This window comes from Physcomitrium patens, chromosome 7 (genome assembly GCF_059467195.1).
Source record: "Physcomitrium patens ecotype Gransden chromosome 7, ASM5946719v1, whole genome shotgun sequence".
NCBI lineage: Eukaryota > Viridiplantae > Streptophyta > Bryopsida > Funariales > Funariaceae > Physcomitrium > Physcomitrium patens.
This window is the reverse complement of record NC_143416.1, coordinates 2511922-2529623: the sequence shown is the minus strand read 5'-3', so window position 1 is coordinate 2529623 and position 17702 is coordinate 2511922. Positions and strand designations below refer to the sequence as shown.

Below are 17702 nucleotides of genomic sequence, written 5' to 3'. Positions count from 1 at the left end.
TTCTAAGGTAGTAAAAGTGTCTCTACAACCTAAAAGATAAAATTACTAACTAACTTTCAACTTACTAACTATTAAGATAAGAAAATAACCTAAGAGGCTTTTATAAAATCCATGTTTAGACACCTCAAATTATAATGGAATTATGATAATTAAATATTATTTAAAAATTTAATTTTGATTATAATTTCACTATATAGTCGTATTACATCACAACAATGCATGCATGATATAATTTCATTGAGTCTACATCCGCAGGCTTTAAATTGTGCCTAGTTATGCATGGAATGATCTTTCTAAATAATGTAGATTTTGAATGTCCCAATCATCCATGCTAGAGAGAAGCATGACTCTTTGTAATAGATGGAGTAAAATTAAATATAATAGGAGGTTGAATTGCAATTTAGTATAAACCATTTTTTGTAGCAAAAGCTTTTTCAACAACTTTATGGTTCTTTGCAAGAACCAAAACCTCTTTTTTATTTAAAATAGTAGTCGAGATGTGATAACCATTAATACGCACATCTTGGTAGCTGATCAGACTCTAAGGTGTTGAGGGTACAAACATCCCATGTTTATATTTTATGATTGCAGCAAGCAGTAGGGTGGCAGCACTAGGATGGTAGGGTGGTAGCGGCGGTAGTAGACGGTTAGCAACGGTGGCTGTTTGACGGCAATCTGCGACAGTTTGGCAACATGGAGATTGAGTTGAAGCAAGTATTCTAAGCAAGCAGGGTAGAAAGTGGAGTAAGTACTCTAAGTAAGCAGCTAATGTGTGAGGGGCGAGCAAGAAGTGCAACAAGATTATGAATCAGATAAGGAGCAAGAGTAGCAACAAGTTTAAAGAGTTAAGACTAGAGCAAAAAAAATTATGATAGTGTATAGAAGAGAGTCATGCTAATAACATATTGAGAATGTTTAGAAAGACACAAGAGTAGTAGTAAATAATACACACACACACACACACACACATACACATATACACACACAAGAGTAGTAGTAAATAATACACACTTAGACACGAGCAGTAGTAAATAATACAAAGTCACACGCACAAGAATAATAGTAAATAATATACACACACACAGACACAAGAATAGTAGTAAGTAATACATACACACTCAAGAATAATAGTAAGTAATACACACACACACAAGAATAGTAGTAAGTAATACACACACACATACACAAGAATAATAATAAGTAATATATACACACACAAGAGTAGTAGTAAGTAATACACACACACACACACAAGAAAGTTTCTAAGGAGAAAGATAGAACTTCACCCAAAAAAATCTATTGATCTGGTTGTGTCACATATATAAGAGAGGGAGAGAGGACAAATAGTTCCTCTCCACTACATTCCAAATACTGTAGCTATAGTATTTACTATAGACTACAGTAAATATCATGGAGAGTGCCGGCTACATTTAATGCTCTCAACAAATATAAAGCCAAGGCATGTGAAAAAAAGTGGGACAGAGAGCAAGAAGAGGTCGTCGTCGTCGACGTGGATTCCACATGGAACAGTCGCTGGAGATCTACCTGCAAGTGTGAAACGGACCCCATTTCTATCTGTTGCACACATGTCACGGCTGGCTTGGCAATGGACCCGCGGAACCTAATATATATGCAGCTGGACGTCACGGTCACCGGTGACCATCGTGTACAGCGAGAGGGTCAATGCAGGGCCAGCGGGGAGGGGGAGTTGGCAGTATTAGTGGGTGTAATTGTAGGGCGGAAGAGGCACGCGCTCTCCAAACGCACCTGCCCGCACACCGCTGCCCGAGGATCTCTGCCCGAACATCGCTGCCTGGCCGTCGCGCATTGGCGGGGGAACGGGTCGGAAGCAACGAGGGACGCCGAAGGAAGGTGCAGAATCGAAGACAAAGAAGAGCTGGAACTGAGGACGGGCAGAGCGAGAGAGAGTTTAAGATTATCATCTGTCTGTTTACCCCCCGCCCGTTCCTTGTCTCGGATCTTGAGCTTCTTCTCGTAGACGTAGCTTATTGTTCCTCTGCTGTTGATGATGATGTTGTTTGTGAAGCTGTTGTTTGTGTTGCGTGTGGAGTGGATGTAGTATATCGTAGTCGCGAGGAGGAGGGAAAGGGAGAGAGCGCGGAGAGCGCGTTATGCTGTAGGAAGGTTTTCGTGCTCCGCATCTTCGGGTTATTTTCCTAGATCCCGGTAGGTGCATCTAGTTATGAGTTTGAGTTGTGGATGGTTAGGGTGATACGTGGAGACCAGGTCGGAGTGTGGCGATGTGAGGAGAGAGAGGGATAGAGAGGGAGTCAGCGGAGCAGGCCAGGTGACTTTGTTGGTGTTGGTAGATAATTAGGGTTAGTTTTGAGTATTTTTGAATTCCGGGAATGTGTGTGTAGGTTAAGGTTCTGTGGGAATTTCTCGTGGTGCAGAAGGTGGCGAGTGGTAGGAATGAGGGTTTGAATCTTTGGTGGAGATCTTCATAGGATGCGCATGCAAGTGTGCGATTCGTGGTGTTCGCACCGACTTCTGATAAATGGCCCTGACTGTCGGGTAGCGTTGGTTGTGAAATTTGAGGAGGTTTTTGTTTGGAGTGCAAGATTTAGATTCGGGATGTGTAGCGTCCGAAGACTCTATGATTCCCGTGGGTGGTGGTAGGAGATGTAGTTGTTCGATATGAGGGGTGTGAAGTTGCTGTAGTGTGTTGGCCGTGTGCAACCGAGGGTAGGGATGAGATTCTGCGCTGCGAGGATGCTGTAACGTTTCAGTGGAGACGAAGTAGGGAGGATGATAGAGGAAAGAGGCAGTTCTCGTGGTAGCCGTGAGGATCGGGGCAGTTCAAGGGGCAGTTCAAGGGGTAGTTTCGAAGACAAAGGAAGTTCTCATGACTGGAAGGGAATGGGAGGATCTACGCCGAGGCCGCGGCTCACGCGTCTCGTTGCGAAGAAGGATCGGAATTATGATGCGAAAGTGGATTCCGATTTTGATGATGATAGTTCAGTCCATTCTACTTCCTCTCCTCGTCTTTCACCCGCGTCTAGTGATAACTTAAGCAAGATCACTATTGGACAACAGAGCTTTCGAGTGGGAGGCGACGTAGACAATTTGAAAGCTCTGTACGAGGCCCTGGGTGCGACGAGTCCTGCGGCACTAGGTATTGAAGCCTCAGATTGGGAGTCTCGTCGAAAGTCCGCTGTTTACAGCCGACCAACTTCTCCCCCCAGAGTGTCACATGATACTGGTCAGTCTTCTTACTCCCACGACTTCCAGTTTCCGGCAAGTAGGGTCGATTCTAGTCTCGAATCGCCCCCTCTTTCGCCTCGCGGACTTGCCCCGATGTCTCCCGTTAGACCCATTGAGGTGGAATGGAGGAAGCATCGGAACAATTATGCCAAGCCTACTATATCGAATCGCCCTGGTCGTGAGAATAATCCCCTGAAGCCCTCGCAGCCACCTCCGACCATGTTTCCTCAGTCTTCTGGATTAAGGACGCCTGACCCCTTACCACCCATTGACACCTCGACTTCTCGATTGGGTAGGGAAAGCTTAGAGTTGCAGAATAGGCATACTACGTTGGGAGCCTATTCTCCGCCGGGCCTAAGGAAAGTCCATTCAGAACTTACAGGATTGGTCTCAGCTCGTAGCGACGGGGCCGGTTGGGCATCTGATATTGAGTCGGCCAAACGAAATGAGGATTTAGCTGTAGCAAGTCCGGTCTTTCGTGATAATTTGCCTTCAGCTGCAGTAGCAATGCCCAACGGCAGTCTAGTTCGGGCTTCCTTCACTCCGAGAGATTCCAACCGGATGAACAGTGTTAGAAGTAATAGTCATGGACTTCGATGGAACTCCTGTCATGCACAAGAAGCGGAGGCTATCGCGAAAACTGCTTTAGAAGAGACTTCTAATGGGCTACGAATAGAGGATCCTGAAAGAATAAGAGATCTGGAAAAGCCTTCACCATTGATCATTGAAAAGGTTGATGAACCTCTGAGTGAGGTTTCTAGTAGCGTCAGTACAGAATCATCACCTAGTGTTATTCCAAAAAGACCCCCCTGGGACACCTGGGCTAAAGGTGAATTTCTCGGAAGTGGAACATTTGGTTCAGTGTATGAGGGTGTGGCAAGAAATGGAACGTTTTTTGCTGTGAAGGAAGTTAATCTTGCAGATGAAGGAAAGCTTGGAAGACAGGCCGTCAAGCAACTGGAACGGGAGATAGCACTTCTTAGCGATATCCAGCATCCCAACATTGTTCAGTACCTGGGCACTGAAAGAACAGAGGACAAACTCTACATTTTTCTGGAACTGTTAAACAAGGGTTCATTGGCCAATCTCTACAGGAAATACGGATTATTTTATGAACAAATTAAAGCGTATACAGAGCAGATTCTTACCGGCCTCAAGTACCTTCATGACCGGAAGATCATACATAGAGATATTAAGTGCGCCAATATTCTCGTAGATACAAATGGAGTGGTTAAGCTGGCCGACTTTGGGATGGCTAAACAGGTAGAAAAATTTGGATTCGCGAAGTCATTCGTGGGCAGTGCTCACTGGATGGCTCCGGAAGTGGTCGATCCGAAGCAGCAGTATAATTTCGCCGCTGATATATGGAGTCTGGGTTGTACGGTGTTGGAGATGGCAACCGAAGGTCCGCCTTTCGGAGAGTTAGAGTTCATCGCCGTATTTTGGAAAATAGGGAGGGGAGAGGCTCCACTTATTCCGGACGACCTTGAGGATGAATTGAAGGATTTCATTGCCCAGTGTTTGCAAGTAGATGCCTCAAAACGACCCACTTGCGACATGCTTCTGGCACACCCCTTCATTACTGGTGAAGAGATGACCGGTCCAGTGACTCAAATGGGAACACCTGGGCTGTCTACAATTTCTGAGGAAAGGTCTGTTGATATGTCAGTTACTTCGAGCATTGCAGTAAGTTCGAATTCAGGAACCTCTCCGAGAGTGATCGAGAATCTGGTTAATCACCTTTCAATTGAAAGACGGCCAAAATCCATGAGAACTTTGCGAAGCGAGTTAAGCATGAGTTCTGCAGAAAGTATCGCATCGTGATTGAGAAGAAAAATTGTATCTTTAGGCTGCCCACAACTTTCCCCTATTGGAAGTCGCGGGTAGAATTCGAGGATGAAAATGTAACAAAATTTGAAGTGAATTACGGCTATGAACAATTCTCTGTGGATTGGTGGTTTTGATAGGATAATCCTGAGTAGAACTATTCCTTACAGGAGCTGTGTGGATAATTTTTTAAATGGGATGCAGAAGACGTATAGTTTGGTGCAAGGAAACCATAGTACATTGATAATACGGAGAGGTGCTGCTAGGTATTGTGGTTGAAACATCTGACTATGTAGGACACACCTTTTGGCACTGGACTTGTCAGCCTTACGTTTCCCTCTTAGATTATGACACTGAGATGCGAACAATATCTCTGCTGGTATTCAAAGCAAGCAACCGGTTTAGAAGTAGGTTTGATGTTGGAAATGGTGCTCAAAGTGGTGTCATGTTGCTTGTCGTTCATTTTTAGACTTACGCAGGGAATCAGGAAGCTGATTGCGAGAATAGCTAGTTCAGTATTGGATGTCCGCGCGAGCTTGATAAAGTCTTCCTTTGCGGCTATGCAGTGGCCATACTACCTGCTGGTGGCCGTACAGTGGAATGCCGTATGTGTTGTATTTTGAAAGCTCTTGTCGGAAACCAGCAGTATTATACGGGGCACTCTGTTGTGCTGAAAACCTGTGTGCTTATAGGAGGAGAAGATGGCCACGGAGTACGAATGACAAAATGAGATGCTTGTTGCAATAGTTCTATTTGGGGGGGAGGGGGGTGTGCGCATACAGAAAGAAGTTTCTCCCAATGTCGACGATTCCTATCAGGAAGTACAGAGTTCGTTGATTGTTGCTTGGAAATGGGAACGTTCAGCCTGAGTCCAGTTGGATCAGCACAGAGTGATACACTGGGTGTACCTAGAGGCTGAACGGAGATCCTTCTAAATACAGGTATGGCCTTTGTGAGCTCTCTTATTCGTTCGTTATTGATGGTGCATACCCTAATGCTGTGAATTCACACGGAAGTCTTTCGTACGGCCAGAAAATTTTGACCTAAGGGCAACCAGTCACTTTACCATGTCTTGTAACCTTACTTGTTAAGCCAGGTTTCAGGAATATTGAACAGTTAAACAATTCAATGTCTCTAACAACCGTCTTCTCAGGACAAGAGCCTTCAGCAAGAAAACATGAAGCTGCATAAGAACTTTAGTTGACAACGTACGGAAGCTGAAATGGAGTGACTTCAATGGTGATACGTAATCTAATCGGGATTGCAGACCTCTTCGCAGGTGCAACTAAGTGAAAACACTGAAAATGAAGAGGCCATTGTTCTCAACAATCAGCGTGATTGAAACTCTGAATATGATCAGGAGTGAACTTAGCTACTAAACTTTACCAATGTGCTTTCCTATCAGCTAGAATCTCTTGTACATTAAGTCTGATATATGCAATTGTTTCAAATACCCGTTCATAGCTTATCTCTTTATTGCATAGGCTTCATTCAAGCTTACGCAGAGTGCACTGTACATGTTGAAAATCTATATTTAATTCGGGATACATCTGCTGAAATTGGTTCCAGTCCTTGCAAAGATGCTTGCTGCAATCTGGTTAGCCCATCTGATGTCCTCTTGTACTTTTAATTGATCGTCTCAAGGTGAATGGTGAAGTTAATGAAGACCTCACCAAGGATTGAAGAAATGCCTTTCAACTCATAATTCTCCGAGAGCTTTTTGTTGGTTTCTAAGATTCGTTGCAAATGATACGTTGAATTCCAAATTTGGTCTTCAGATGCACTTGGACATTGTAGATTTGAAGTCGATTACGTAGTGTGGCACATAAAGCATTTATGCTCTTAATTGTTTGAAGTTGGATCTAATATTTACTTTTTTAATTCATCATTTATTTTTATTGTTCGTTTCTTGAAGGTATTGGCACGTGTGCTTAAAAATGTATTTTCTTCACATCTACCTGTTCTAAAATGGCATCTGAAAATAATGTAAACACAATACTGTACAGTTTTAATCTATAACGTCTGTACTGGAAAATTTTGTTTCATTTCTTATCAGAAACATATTTTCATCGTTTGCAATTTCACACGTGTGTCTTAACTTTTTAGGCATTCGAATAATTAACGTCTATTGTGAAATATGAGTAAAAAAGCGACATGTCTACAAACTTTGTAATTGTTGAAAACTATAGGTGGTAAAGATATAATTTCAATTTTTAATTATTTTTTTCTGTTCAGTTTGGTGATCAGCAATTCAGAAAAGAATTACTGCGCACATCTAGATACACACATACGAATAGTTAGATGCATAATTTATTGTATACAAACCACAATTACATTTTTTTTTTTTTTTCTCTCAAAAAGTTTATTTTTTTAACACATGCTACAGAAGTTGATATTGAAAAAATATAATATGCTTTACTTGTATTTGTAAGACAATGGAATAAGAAGTATAAATTGTAAAAATTCTGGAAGTAATAACCGATAACTTTCTTACATAAATTTCAAAATACATTACATGAATTTTCATATACGTATACGAAATATGTTAATTTCGATAAACACGAAGTTAAATAAATGTTATCAACGTATATAGCCACAAAATGTTTTAATCCGAGAATGTGTACAGGATTTCTTTAATTAAAAGTTACGTTGACATTTAAAGTAAGGCCTGCTTTGGGAAAGCTAAAAGTGTTTCTGGAATGCAGGGAACTTGATGGGATCTGACCAACGAACGAACGAACGAAGGGCAGCGGGGAGGGGGATGATGATGTAGGGGGCTAAGCAGGGAACGCGGGAACACGGCGGTGGGGAGCTTGGGCAAGGAGTGGTGCGTGGATAGCTGCTCCTGATAAGCCTCCGATGGGCAGCGGGTCAGTGGTTTTCTCCCCCCCCCCCCACCCCAGCGTTGCCCCCCTGCCCGGGAAGCTTCTTCGTCCCCCTTGCGGCGCCTCCCCATCCTCACGGTGGACAATGAGGGAAGGCGGGGAAGGTGAATATATTTTTCAACATTCGGGCAGGAAGGCTGCCCGGTGCTATGGGGCGAGGGAGGGCCGTGAAAGGAAGGGAGGCAGAGACAGAGCAGAATGGGAGCCAGCAGCAGGAGGAAGAAGAAGAAGAGCACAGCACAGGCAGAGAAGGAAGTGTCGCAGAGGCAGCAGCAGCAGCAGCTACCACTGTTGTAGTAGTAGTAGCAGAAGAAGAAGAAGAGTGCCATCGCTGGGGGCTCCGACTTAAAGCGCCAGGCAGCCAGGCTTCCTTCCTCTCTCCCTGGCCTCTGAGTGAGTGAAGTGAAGTGAGTGAGAGAGGCAACGACAAAGTTCATCAGTGAGGGCATCCAGGTTGAGGCATTGGAGGGCGCGGGGAGGTGAGGATTTGGCAGGGTGCGACGGAAGCGAGAGGGTGAGAGAAAGTTAAGAGCGACGGAGGAAAGGGAGAGAGTTACGTGTGTGGACTATTATGGGAAAGGGGATGGAAGAAGAGCGGGAGTAGGCGAGGGAGTGGGGGGGAGACCGGTGGGGATGAGGAGGCCGTGGACGAAGGGTTGACTGGACGAAGCTCTGCGGCAGTGGACGAGGTAGAGGGTCGATGATTGTTTGTAAAGATTTTTGAGTTATAATGTGTAGGTTTTTGAAGTGGTGCTGGGGGAATGGTGGAGGACTGACAATGTGGGGGAGGGATGGGGTGGAATGGTGTGTGGGAGCAGATCTGCGGTCTGAAGATAGGGACTGTAGGGATGGATTCGTATGAGGCCACGCGGATTGTGTATGGAAGGGTGCAGGCTCTGGAGCCCGAGACAGGGAGCAAGATTATGTTGCATCTGCTGTTGCAAGAGCACGGAGAGAGGGAGATGGTGCGCCTGGCTCTCGGCTCGAATGTGCTCATACAGTCGGTTGTGAAGAAAGCGAAGAAGGAGCTTGGGCTGGAGGACAACCGGGATGTGATGCCACTGCAACATAATGCTCCTTTGTACATTCCAGATCACGACTTCGCAAGTGGTAGCTTTGGCTCCAATGTGTTGTCCTCGCCCAGCTTGCACGACCAGGTGGTCGCCCTTCAGCAGCAGCAGCAGAATCAGCATCACAACCAGCTCTTTTTGCAGGAACAGCTCCCTCTCCACGATCAGATGTCTAGCCTTTCAGATGCATTCGACCGGCAAAACTCCCTGCATGCATTCTATGATCATTACTATCCAGAGACCTATGCCTTTCTGAACAGCAGTAAAGAGTTCCTCCATTCCCGATCTAGCAGTAGCCGCGCCTCTCTCGCCGTAGACAGTTCGTCGTCTCCTGATCTCGGCCCTGCACTTGCGTGGAAGCCTTGCCTCTACTTCGCTAGAGGCTATTGCAAGCATGGCAGTAGTTGTCGCTTCCTTCATGGGTCTTTAAGGGAAAGCTCAGGCTCCCCTGCGTCTAGTAATGGACACCGTGAGCTCAGGATGGACGACGGAATGGCTCCGGGATCCCTCGAAAGACTAGAAATCGAGCTTCAGGAGCTTTTGCGCGGACGACGTGCGCCTGTTTCCATAGCTTCACTCCCTCAGTTGTACTATGAAAGGTTTGGTAAAACTCTGCAAGCCGAAGGTTATCTCACTGAAAGCCAGCGGCATGGAAAAGCTGGTTACAGCCTTACAAAGCTGCTAGCCCGCTTGAAGAATACTGTGACTCTGATTGATAGGTACGTGCCTTCGGCTTGTCCAAATCTTTGGCACCCGTGGTATGCTCTACACGCTTCTCCACTTTTATTCCATTTAACGGTGTGGAAACGGCAGGTGTGCTCTTGAATGCCTTCGAGTGTGGCTTGTTCAGCGCTTCCCTCTATCCCTCCCCCCCCCCCCCCTTTGTCGTGTACCGGATTTCCGTTGAGGTCCGCGAGAATGTTGCTACATTTACTAGGATATTAGAATGTCTTGGTTCTTTTGGTTGAATTGCACAGGTGGTGTGCAGGTGCATGTTCTGAGGTAGGCAAACAATGCCATTTATCGTGTACGTGTCAGTAGGTTTAGTAATGCGAATTTTGATTCTTTTGCTGCTGCATGTGGATGATTCTTGTAGAATACCTGTTGGCTGATTGATTCTGTAGCATTCTCCTGTGCTTGTTGGACTGCAGGATTAGCAATATGTCCTTTACCTTGTCAGATGCTTACTTAGACTACGACTAGTAGTGCTCTCTCTGCGCTGGTGAGAATTAATCTACACGCATCCTTAGCAAGCGTTGAGTGCAAGAGTCGGCTTACTCAGGCCTTTGGTATGAAAGCGGTGAGTGGTGACATTTTTATGTTTCGCCGAGGTTGTAAGGGTCTCGGGGGTGACGACGGAGTTTATCGAACTCACTTTCTAGATCCGAGGGTTGGAAAGGAAGGGCATGAGGCAGCAGAGAGGGTACCCTTCTTACAGTGGGTGTGGGCAGTGGTTTACTCAGACACAAGCACACTGCTGGGTGTTTGAACAGGCCTCACGGTCAACATGCAGTTGTGCTTGCGGAGGATGCACATCGCTTCACTGCATATCGGTCCGACCATCGCGGGGAGGATTTAAGTGGAATCAATCCATCTTCTCGTCAGATCTACCTTACGTTTCCCGCCGAATCTACTTTTACCGAAGAGGATGTAACAGCACATTTCAGGTCGGTGGTGCTGGTCACTCTTTTATTCTTATATATTTTAACACTCTGACATGCACTTCCGACCACCAGAGACTCATTAGTACTGGACGGATGCAGGGCTTACGGTCCTGTCCAAGATGTCCGGATCCCCTATCAGCAAAAGCGGATGTTTGGTTTTGTGACTTTTGTATATTCAGAAACTGTCAAGGCAATTTTGTCCGAAGGAAACCCACACTACATTTGTGGAGCTCGTGTGCTTGTCAAGCCCTACAGAGAAAAAGGAAAACATGGTGACAGGTAAAAGATTATATCACGCGTTAGATTGAAAGGATGTTTTCCAGTTCGGGTTTATCAGGGTTTTTATCTCGTCTTTCAGTTAGTATTTATCACTGTCGTTGTTGAAATCGATGTTACGAGTCTTTGTTTGTTAGACCTTTCTTTTTGATAAACGTATGTGTTGGTGTATCAGAAAAAATTCCGAGAGGGCAGATCATGCCCGATTTGTACAGAGCCGTAGTATTGATGGCAAGGATTATCATTCAAGTGAGCTATCTAACTCTGTTTTTTGCAATTAAAAAGCATTGGGGCATCCTCCTTTTGAAACGAGACCTAGTTTTCGGGAACACTTGTTTACCCAACTTTGACTAGTTGTGGGTTTTTTCTAGTGCTCAACATTATATTTAAAAATTCACGTTTTTCTTCTTTTTTTAAAATTTGGATTATCGCTACCTACAGGGCGTTTTGGACACACCTTATAACATTGGAGTGATTATTGTTTATTCTTTTTTTGTCGTTGTCTTTCCCCCCCACCCTGGTGTTTGGGTGCAGTACCCAAATTCTACGAAGAAGAAGAAGCTTTTACCCGCCGATTGGAAGAAGAAGAAGAATTAGAGCGTCGGCGCTTGGCTGAGCTGCATCTAGTTGATGTGCAACGCCGCCGTGAAGAGGCCGATGCCACCATGGCTGTTGTGGCTGCACAAAATCGAGCTCTTGCCAATACTGGGTTCTCTACAGATGATTTAGGGCTGTCTGATGAAGGTACACAGTAATTTCCAGATAGCTTATCTGTGTAAGCTTCTTTCATGGAATTTGAGCTGTCATTACACCGAAGTATCTATTGAAAGTGTGAACTTGTGTCTTCTTATCGAAGGAGCCACAGGTTTGTCCCAGTTTCATCCAAGCAATTCATTTGGTTATTTGCTCGACGTTCTGGATGGTGGTGAACCGGGAGACGAAATTGAACCTGCCCCTGAATTTTTTGGCAGCAAACAGACAAGGTGATTGGGTTTCTCTAATCCATATTTTTTTCTTTGTATCTCTAACGTCTGTCTTTGATTATGCTGTTGGGTACTTGATAATCTGTGTCGCACGTTTCATATTCGTTTCGCTTGATTGACATTTTCCTTTTCAAATTTCTGCAGCAGTGGTAACGGGCACAATTTGCCAGAAAGTCCATTTACAAGCCCATTGGGAATGAGCAAGCAGAAGGTTTTTGCATTGCCAGAAAAACTGAGTAATCTGAGTTTGCAGAGCTCGCAGGTGGCACTCGAATCAATACTGTTTGCGAACTTTCTCTCACTCAAGTTGTCTGCTTGGGTTTGTTTTGTTCACGTGTTAATAGTTAATGCAATCCTAGTTTGACAGTTGATTGCGGGGTGTAGCTTGCTGTATAATTCATAATGATGTATACCAATAAGTGTTTGCAGTCAATAACACAATGGTATGTGAGTCAGTTTTCGTTGCGTTCCGAGTTCAAATATTGACCTCTATGTTGCAGAATACTCAGGAAACATTGTTCAGTTGGAATGCCGCTACACTTTTTGCGTCCAGCGCGTTTTGAAGGTGAGTGTCCCAGTCTGGCTGTGAGTTCGATATGTATGGAATCAATTTTTGATCGTGCTTAATGGCAGTGTTGATCTTGATTGCATGCCAGACCATGCAGGGGAGCAAGAAAAGAATGATGGCTCCAAAGTATGAAGAGGCAAGGAATGGATATTTATATATTCAAATATTTAAACACAATGTGGCGTACATGCCCGGGCAGTCTAACTCACGCATCCGCAGCTACTCCAAGAAGGAGGGTAGAAGCAGGTGCGTGGTGGGGCTGCTAAATACACTTCTACTACAGTGACCCCTCTTGTATGATGTGCTGAGCAAGACAGGACCCATTTTCTGGGTGTCATGTCGACTGCCCCACAGATGTAATTCAACATTACTGGAATAGGTTAAGTTTTGGATGAAGAAAAGTTATTTTATCAAATAGATGTAATTTCATCTATTTAGAAAATAGACGGCATTTGCAGTACATAAAAGAAGGCGAAGACGAGAGGAGCACTCTACTAAAAATTCATATGAATGGCACTGTTGCTAGGATGCGTCAGATACAGGTCAAACAGATAGCAGCCCTTCAATTCATTCTCTCTCCCAGTTTTTGGATTTCAATTATACAGTAACACTCATCTTCTTCCCTCACCAACTCTGTGGGTAATGTAGCTTTCTGGAAGCTTATAACAGCGTAATTGATGCTGTATTCATCCACTTACCATGTCTGAATGACAGACATTCTCTCTTGCATATGTTACGCATGTACTTCTCCTGCTCTTCAAATCTGTCGTATAATTAATCTTTTTCAGTTGGTTGGAATGAAGCTACTGTATAGGAAATCTATTATGGTGCGCATTTCACACGCAGTCGAAATGAATTCCATCCCATGTCGCTAATGTTCGTCACGAACGGATTGAAAAGTAATTGAACACTCAGATCAAGAGAAGATCCTTCTGATGAGCTGGTAGAACTGCATTATTTGCTTTACAATCTGTTTTTGGAAAGGAAAAAAAAAAAAGCGTGATGGAACTTTTAGAGACAATGATGTTGCAGAACAGTATCTCTAAAGTGGATCAAGTTCATATTCTGAAAACATAGCCCTCTTAAGAAAGCACGCATGTAAGCTCGTGTGAACCACCTCCATCATTGTAGAGGCTGCTTTAGTAATGGAAATCACTAACCAACTCCAAATTATTTACTATGCGTCCTCTAAAACTAGAACCATGCAATGACCCATTCGCTTTACTATAACGAAACAATCCAGCGAGGTTCGTGAGCACATCTTTTGTTGCAACACATGATGAATTTGTGGATGAAAATGTTTTCTTCACAGATTGGACATATTTTTTTTACGGTGTGAAGCAACAAATGTCTACGTATTTAGGCCTCCAAAAATTAGTGATTGCGTTGATTGCAGCTGGTGTGGGGGCACCTCGCCGTATCCAGGTCGAACATTACCTGTTTCTTCTTCGTCGCTTGCCAAAGGTGTTCGTGAATTTGCACTTTGCGTCTCTCGTTTTCCTGAATCCTACAGTGCAGTACTTTAGTAGAAAATTCAGTTTCTCCACAACGACATCTTTACAAGTAACCGCCTCCATGTCTCAGAACTAGACCTGACCTCGCTTACTCCCTCGAGCATTACTTTATTTCTGTAATTTTGTGAGCGTGGCAAGCCTTCTCTAAATCGCCAATAGATTGTTCAATGCATGCGAAGATGCATCGGTATTTGAAGACCTTCGCAAAATATATGTTGGATGTATTGATCTATCAAGGACCACTGACTGAGGCCACGGAGACTCCGCCCATGAGGTTAGGGTTGTGAGACTGACGAAGTCGATGGAAGCTTGCGAGCCGAACGCACTCTGATGCGAAGACTTGGTCACTGCTTCAGATATGGCAGATGCTCTTGCATTGTGTGTGAAGGAGAAGAGGCACAAGAGTCGGGGGAAGAGGAAACAGCCTTCGCAAATCCTGCGCAGATAAGAACCCCATGCATGAAGACTTGTGCTAATTCGGCAACCATGGACGTCCATTCCAGTGCTCCGTTTGCGTCCTCGTCTTCCGTAAGATCGACTTCCATCTCGGAATCGAATCCAACCCTAGAAGAGATCCAACTTGCTTACCAGAAATTGCACAGTTTAACCTCCACTTCCTCTCCGAGATTCATTCCGGCGTCTGGAGCGGGAGTGATCTGTTCTTCAACCTATCCTCACAGCGGAGGATCGGTCGCTGGATTTTGCCCTTGGGCGTCGTGCAGCATTTCCAATTCGGGAAGCTATGACTGTCCACATTCGGTGCCGGGTGCATACTTCACACCGAAGGAAATTGCTTATCGAGGGCCGCTGAGCACCGGATCGAATACACCAACCCTGTCGAACCTTACATCAAATCTGGCCTGTAATGTCAAGACTCTTCAGAAGCTGGTCCAGAAGAGCTCGCCATCAAAGGTTGACCCGTCCACAGGCAGGCTCATGGACAAACTCAAGAATCTAGACGAAATCTTACGGAATCTCGATGAATCCCTAATCAGTAGGAAAATCTCAAATAAATACACCACGCCTCCGCCGGCGGACTTCAAGTTGTCAGACGAAAAGTACGCAACGTCGGCGGAGGCTGTCGCTGATCCTGCATGGCCGAAAAACGGCAGACTGTTCCGAGACGATGCAGGGCTCAGCGCGTTTGCGGATACTTCTTCTCGCTCTCTGACGTCCCCGTTCAGCTCGATACCCAATCAAATGCCAAATGCGGCGACACTGCCGCCCATAGCGAGGACGAAACCGGTGGCGGTTTCGAAACCAGAAGCCAATCTTGGAGTGGACCCAAATTGGCCAGAGAAACGAAGCTCTACGCCCACGCACATCCTTCAATCTTCCTCCCCGCCAGTGGCAGTCAGAGAATTACAAGACAACTCTCTCTTGCTCTCAAACCTCGAAAGCGTCACAACCCACAACCCGGGTGCAGCCTGCACCGAAGACAAGGCGAATATGAAGAAGCTGATGGACCACATTGCTCTCTTTGAACGCAGGATATCGCGCCGCATACGATGCCTACGAAGAGGAACTCGACGGCAGGTATAATCGCTCGCTCCTGCCTCGCGGATTTCGACAACTTCAAGCCTGTCGAAGTTGTTTTGCAATCGTCTAATCTCCAGTCATTCCTTGATGATTCCAGCAGCAATCTGGATGTCGAGTAGCGCGGCGTCAGCCGCCGACTCGCATACTGCAGCAACAACTTCTTTCAACGTTGCAACAGCGCTTGTCAAGGTGTGCTGGTGGTAAACCCTAAAATCTTAACCATGAATGACCATGTTCAAGTTTGCAATGTAAAGACCATTCATAAACACACAAACACACACACACACACACACACACATACACACATGTTTACGACGAACAATCTATACTCCAACTAACATCACAGTTTATTTGTTAAAAAGTATGGATTCCTATAAAACTCCTGTCTGAGATTATGGGGCCTTCTTCTCACCGTGAACTGTAATCGGATACACTAAATTCGTTCCGCACACACGATTCAACACTACCTTCAACAAACATGCGTGACGAATCCCGCGAGAGTTTTGTGCAATCCAGAACGGACGTTGGGTTGAAAGCTGTGAAGCGCCAGCTCGACCAAGTGCTGGTGAAGCACCACCGCTGCATGGCGGAAACCCCCGCTGCATCGGAGAAGGCATTGTGCATGGAATCGGCCTCGGATCCTTGTGCCGAAGCATCTTCGACGCCGACTCTCGCAGGGAGAGCCAAGACGGTGTCGGCCGAATCCCCACATCTCAGCGTGCGGCAACCCACCCTCCGTTGACTATGACAAATCAATGCTCATTTTTTATTTTTTATTTTAAATATTCAATGAACACACGTGCCTGAGAACATCCGCCTCGTTGCCTGTGGACCGTTGATAAGATATCCGCGTTGTATTCATAAAAAAACTAATATTTAGATATATTATGTGTGTACGAAGCTCATTTTACATATGGTACTGTGAGTTAACTATATATTCTATCAATACGGCGTTTCAAAGCAGTGTGAGAACTAGGAAGAGTAAAAAGAAGAATAACCCATATTTCAGTTTTGGGTGAATCATTGATACAGAGACACAGGGATTGTTGTATCAGTATGAAATTCATGGTTTTGTGTTACATGCTTCATGGCTTGACAACATCTGGTTAATTATACACAAACATACACGTTTCTGTCTCTCTTTTTAGTGAGTGCATATATATATATATATATATATATATATTTATTGCTCTTTCTCTCTTTTCTTTTCTTAGTATGAGGTTGATTTGTGAAGTTGTTGCTTGGCGCAGGAAAGAGTCTGTGAGATTGAAAAAGAGTGCCGTGAGCATAGTTCGGAGCTTGAGGTACAACAATTACTTGACGCAATGCTGAAATACTGAATTAGTAATAAAATTAAACCTTTTGAGGATCTATGAGTTACAGCAGTGCCTTCTTCATTAATATCTACACGTGGGCTGCACTTACTGCATATTAAGTTGGAGGGTTTTGCAGTTGTGTTGGGCAGCCATCAATCAACTGTGCATTGATAATGAGTTGTTTCGTAATGAGCTTCTTCAACAACAACAACAACAGCATCATCATCAAGGTTCCAACACATTGTCATTAGCTTGAAATCAATTTTTGTTAACATTGCAAAACAACACTTTAAAAAGAGAATTAAATACATTGATCGATCTTTGAACCAGAATTTAATTTTCAATAATACATTCAATTTTACAGAACATTGTACAGCAATGTGCACTGTTGGGACTGTTCCTTGTCTATACTGCTCCATAAGTTATTAAGAAATTGAAAAATGAACCATATGCAAGTTATAAGTAAAATGTTTTATTTCTATTAAAATCTAATGATGATTTTTTTTCAAAGTATTGATTTATTTTTTAACTTACATTTTTTTTACCATGATTTTAGTAAAAACATATAATCTATTTTCTTCATAACATGTAATGATTAAAACAGATCAGTGTATTTTTATATCAAACGTTGTATATTTTAACACACCATGTCATGAAATTCCAGAATCTTACAATATTTTTTTTATAACAATCATAATAAATTTCTTTACAATCTACAGTATGGATAATAGTTTAGGGAGTATTTCTTAATATTCGTCATGATGACTGTAAGTGTAAAGTTTAGAATATTACTGATGAACAATGCAACCCAACTAAAAGAGTCAATTAGGCTCAA

The 17702-nt window shown here is 44.1% G+C and overlaps 3 protein-coding genes across 17 annotated transcripts; all 3 read left to right on the top strand.

The window, feature by feature from the left end:
• The first annotated feature begins 1966 nt into the window (after nucleotides 1–1966).
• Nucleotides 1967–6611, top strand: LOC112284721 (mitogen-activated protein kinase kinase kinase 1a). The gene is made up of 2 exons (XM_024524844.3): nucleotides 1967–5993; nucleotides 6206–6611. The coding sequence occupies exon 1, from the start codon at nucleotides 2770–2772 to the stop codon at nucleotides 5047–5049; it is 2280 nt and encodes a 759-aa protein (XP_024380612.1). The 5' UTR covers nucleotides 1967–2769; the 3' UTR covers nucleotides 5050–5993; nucleotides 6206–6611.
• A 1541-nt stretch (nucleotides 6612–8152) lies between these two features.
• On the top strand, nucleotides 8153–13191 carry LOC112284613 (zinc finger CCCH domain-containing protein 18-like). 13 transcript variants are annotated; one of them, XM_090251686.1, is made up of 10 exons: nucleotides 8153–8626; nucleotides 8756–9726; nucleotides 10501–10674; nucleotides 10771–10950; nucleotides 11123–11196; nucleotides 11482–11691; nucleotides 11804–11930; nucleotides 12075–12192; nucleotides 12431–12495; nucleotides 12596–13191. In XM_090251686.1, the coding sequence occupies exons 2-9, from the start codon at nucleotides 8786–8788 to the stop codon at nucleotides 12491–12493; spliced, it is 1887 nt and encodes a 628-aa protein (XP_090107812.1). In that variant the 5' UTR covers nucleotides 8153–8626; nucleotides 8756–8785; the 3' UTR covers nucleotides 12494–12495; nucleotides 12596–13191. The 13 variants fall into 13 exon arrangements, with proteins under 13 accessions (XP_090107812.1, XP_090107813.1, XP_090107814.1 ...); XM_090251687.1 differs by having other exon boundaries at nucleotides 8156–8626; nucleotides 12078–12192; nucleotides 12587–13191; XM_090251688.1 differs by having other exon boundaries at nucleotides 8156–8626; nucleotides 12440–12495; nucleotides 12587–13191.
• Nucleotides 13192–13318: 127 nt separating this feature from the next.
• Nucleotides 13319–17373, top strand: LOC112284614 (uncharacterized). 3 transcript variants are annotated; one of them, XM_024524584.3, is made up of 5 exons: nucleotides 13325–15548; nucleotides 15652–15740; nucleotides 16068–16269; nucleotides 16802–16855; nucleotides 17004–17373. In XM_024524584.3, the coding sequence occupies exons 1-5, from the start codon at nucleotides 14343–14345 to the stop codon at nucleotides 17121–17123; spliced, it is 1671 nt and encodes a 556-aa protein (XP_024380352.2). In that variant the 5' UTR covers nucleotides 13325–14342; the 3' UTR covers nucleotides 17124–17373. The 3 variants fall into 3 exon arrangements, with proteins under 3 accessions (XP_024380353.2, XP_024380352.2, XP_024380351.2); XM_024524583.3 differs by having other exon boundaries at nucleotides 15649–15740; XM_024524585.3 differs by lacking the exons at nucleotides 16802–16855; nucleotides 17004–17373 and adding an exon at nucleotides 16584–16767 and having other exon boundaries at nucleotides 13319–15548; nucleotides 15649–15740.
• The last annotated feature ends 329 nt before the right edge of the window (nucleotides 17374–17702 follow it).